Here is a 2,699-nt window from a genome sequence, read left to right as displayed (position 1 = left end):
GCTTGGCAGGTGAAGACTCCTTCATGCTCAGCCCCGACCTGAGGCAGCTCCAGAGTGTGGTTCGTGCCCACGGGGGTGGCATTCAGGGCGGGGTACCCCCGGAACCAGCTCAGCTCGGCAGGGGGGTTGCCGGCAGCAGCACAGAGCAGCCGGAGAGCCTGGCCCTCCCAGATGACAAGGGATGAGGTGTTTTTCAGAGTCTCCAGAGCTTCTGGGGGGAGACATGCAGAGAGAGGAGAGAGATGAGTTGGGTGAAGCCAGTGTCTCCTCGTGTGATGTCCACACTCGCTCTGAGGACGGGACCGTCAGCGTCCAGGCGGCAGGCCAGCAATCGCGGCCCAGATGATTTCCTCTGGAGCTGCCCCCACCGTCCAGGAGGTGAAGGCCCAAGGGCTGAGACGGGGGATATATACGGTGCCCAACCATTAACTTCAGGGGGCCGAGGTTTGTGGAGGCCTCTCGTCCTCCCCACCCCCACCCCCGCTCTCCCCTGTGTCTGAACTCAGTGTCCAGCTTCTTGTCTCATGCAGTTAGTTCCTGGCCATCAGGAGCTTGAGAGCCAAATAGGGCTGCTCTGGCAGAGCCCCGGTTCCCCCACCCCCAGCCCTGAGAAAAGAAGTTCTTTCCTACCTGTTCTGTTTCCTTGGAAGATCCGGATGGCTGTGTTCTGTGGGGCAACTGGACAGAAGAATAAAGCTGCCCTAGCATTCATGGCAACGGAGGAGTGGGTGGTGGGCCATTTCCCCAGGGCCAGGGACACAGATAAGGGGATTCCCTTCCTGCTTAGCTACCAAGACCCTGCTGTTAAGCCCTAGCCTGGCTCTGCCCTGGCCCCACCCCTCAGGCACCCAGGTGCCCCCGGCGGCACTCACAGGTAACGTTGAGCTGGACGGTCCTTTCCACCATCACACCAGCTGCAGGGAACAGCACCTGACAGGTGAGGTTGGCACCATGGTCCTGGGGCCGTGGGGTGAGGGTGAGCACCGAGGAGAGGTGGGTCCTGGGACCCAGAGAGGTGAGGGCAGCTGACATCCAGGAGAAGATGGGGGGCGTGCCCTGCTCACAGGCCCAGAGCACAGAGCAGTTCACGTTCCTAGGGTGGCCGGACTCCAAGGTCCCCAGGATAAGGATGTGAGGTGTGTGGGTCAGGGCTGGTGAGGACAGAGAAAATGTTGGGGCCACTTGGTGTTTGGTTAGCTTGCCCCAGTGTCTTGTCATGGCTGTCTCCACCCCACACCACCCCCAAGAGGAACAGAATCTTCATTTTTCTACCTCTGGTGCCCCACACCCTGGGGCCTTTCCCTGGGCCCCTCCCATACCTGTCACATTCAGAGAGAGCATATTATTTAGATAGGAGTATTTCTCCACTTGAAAGAAGTAAGTCCCGCTGTCCCCCATGTTGACATCTGTGATGTACAGGGAGCAGTTCTTGCCGTAGGGGTCCCCAAGGAGGAAGAACCGGCCCTGGGTCCTCTCATGCACCTTCTGCCCTGGTTTGTTTGTGGCCACTGGAGGATCATGGTAAACATCTGCCCCTTTCTGAAACCAAGACATGGAGGTGAGTCCAAGGATAAACCAGCGGGGAGAAAATTCGCAGTGCACGTGGACACACAAGCCCTCCTGGACTGTCACGGACTCCTGTAGGTCCAGCTCGTAGCCCAGAACCTGAGCCAGGGGCCCTGGAGAGAGAGAGAGGGAAAACCTCAGCCTGGAGCTCTGATCCCTCCCCCAAATAGGGCTCTCTCTCCCCTCAGCTCACTCACCTCCACAAACCAGCAGCAGCAGCCACAGCGGCATCCCTCCGTCATGCGCTGGGACAGCCTGCCTTCTGTGGTCCCTCTGACGGAGAAAGGAAGCCACAGGCTATGGGAAGGCAGAGGAAATTCAGACAGGAAGCCTGTGGTACAAACAAGAGGCCACAAACCCAGAAAAGAGAACTTCAGACTCACAGTCAGCTGTAATTAATCTTTGAGGCAATCTGTTCCCATTTCTGCATGTAGCAGGTGGGTCCTGAGCCTCAGAGGAGGCAAAGATCTTGCTCAACAAAAGCAGTGAAGAAGGATGGGAGCCCTCAAGGCCTGCCTCCTGGGCTCACGCACAGTTGTCTGTAGCAGAGATCCGTTAACTAGACAGAGAACTGGTCCTGAAGTCAGGTGTGGCTGCTCACCACTTGGAAATAAATAATAGTCATGTAAACCAATATAACTGAAACTAATATAACACTGCATGTTAACTGTACTGGAATTAAAAGAAAAGGAATCAATACTCGAGAGGCAAGTCAGTAGTGCTTTATTCAGGAAGCTGGCAACCTGGGAAGACACCACAGGAAAAGGAAAGGAAGCTGAGCACAGGAGAAGCAGATGCCCAGGTGGTTAGTCATGGACATGGCGACATGACCTTGAACAGATTGGCTGGCATCCACAGCAACTGTTTTCAAATTTAGTCAGGCCTTCTCTTCTGGGAAAGTCTGGTCCTTCACCCCTCAAGTTCAGTGGGCTGCAAATCTCAAAGAAAGCAAACTAGTTCCCATATAGATCAAGGGACTGAAGTCAGCAAGCAAGGAGTGCATAAGCTTGAAGCAAGTTCACCCTTCCGANGCCAGCCCCCCCCCCCCCCCTTCCCGTGGAGAGTCAGAGCCTCAGGACCTTCATGGAGGTGGCCTGCTAGGGATGGGTCTCAGGCTAGTCTACATAGCGTCA

At 56.1% G+C, this 2,699-nt stretch overlaps 1 protein-coding gene across 1 annotated transcript in view; it reads right to left on the bottom strand.

The window, feature by feature from the left end:
- The window catches only part of LOC144217627 (sialic acid-binding Ig-like lectin 6), a 10,938-nt gene extending 8,935 nt beyond the window's left edge, over positions 1-2,003 (bottom strand). Inside the window, 6 exon segments of the mRNA XM_077747265.1 lie at positions 1-208; positions 631-678; positions 873-1,151; positions 1,320-1,679; positions 1,764-1,863; positions 1,950-2,003. Coding sequence (XP_077603391.1) covers positions 1-208; positions 631-678; positions 873-1,151; positions 1,320-1,679; positions 1,764-1,797 — 929 coding nt within the window. The 5' untranslated portion in view covers positions 1,798-1,863; positions 1,950-2,003.
- Between the last annotated feature and the right edge of the window lie 696 nt (positions 2,004-2,699).

The sequence above is a fragment of the Crocuta crocuta genome, unplaced genomic scaffold (assembly GCF_008692635.1).
Source record: "Crocuta crocuta isolate KB4526 unplaced genomic scaffold, BGI_CrCroc_1.0 scaffold334, whole genome shotgun sequence".
NCBI classification, from domain to species: Eukaryota; Metazoa; Chordata; class Mammalia; order Carnivora; family Hyaenidae; genus Crocuta; species Crocuta crocuta.
The sequence above is the reverse complement of the archived record's forward strand: the minus strand, read 5'-3'. Positions and strand labels throughout refer to the sequence as shown.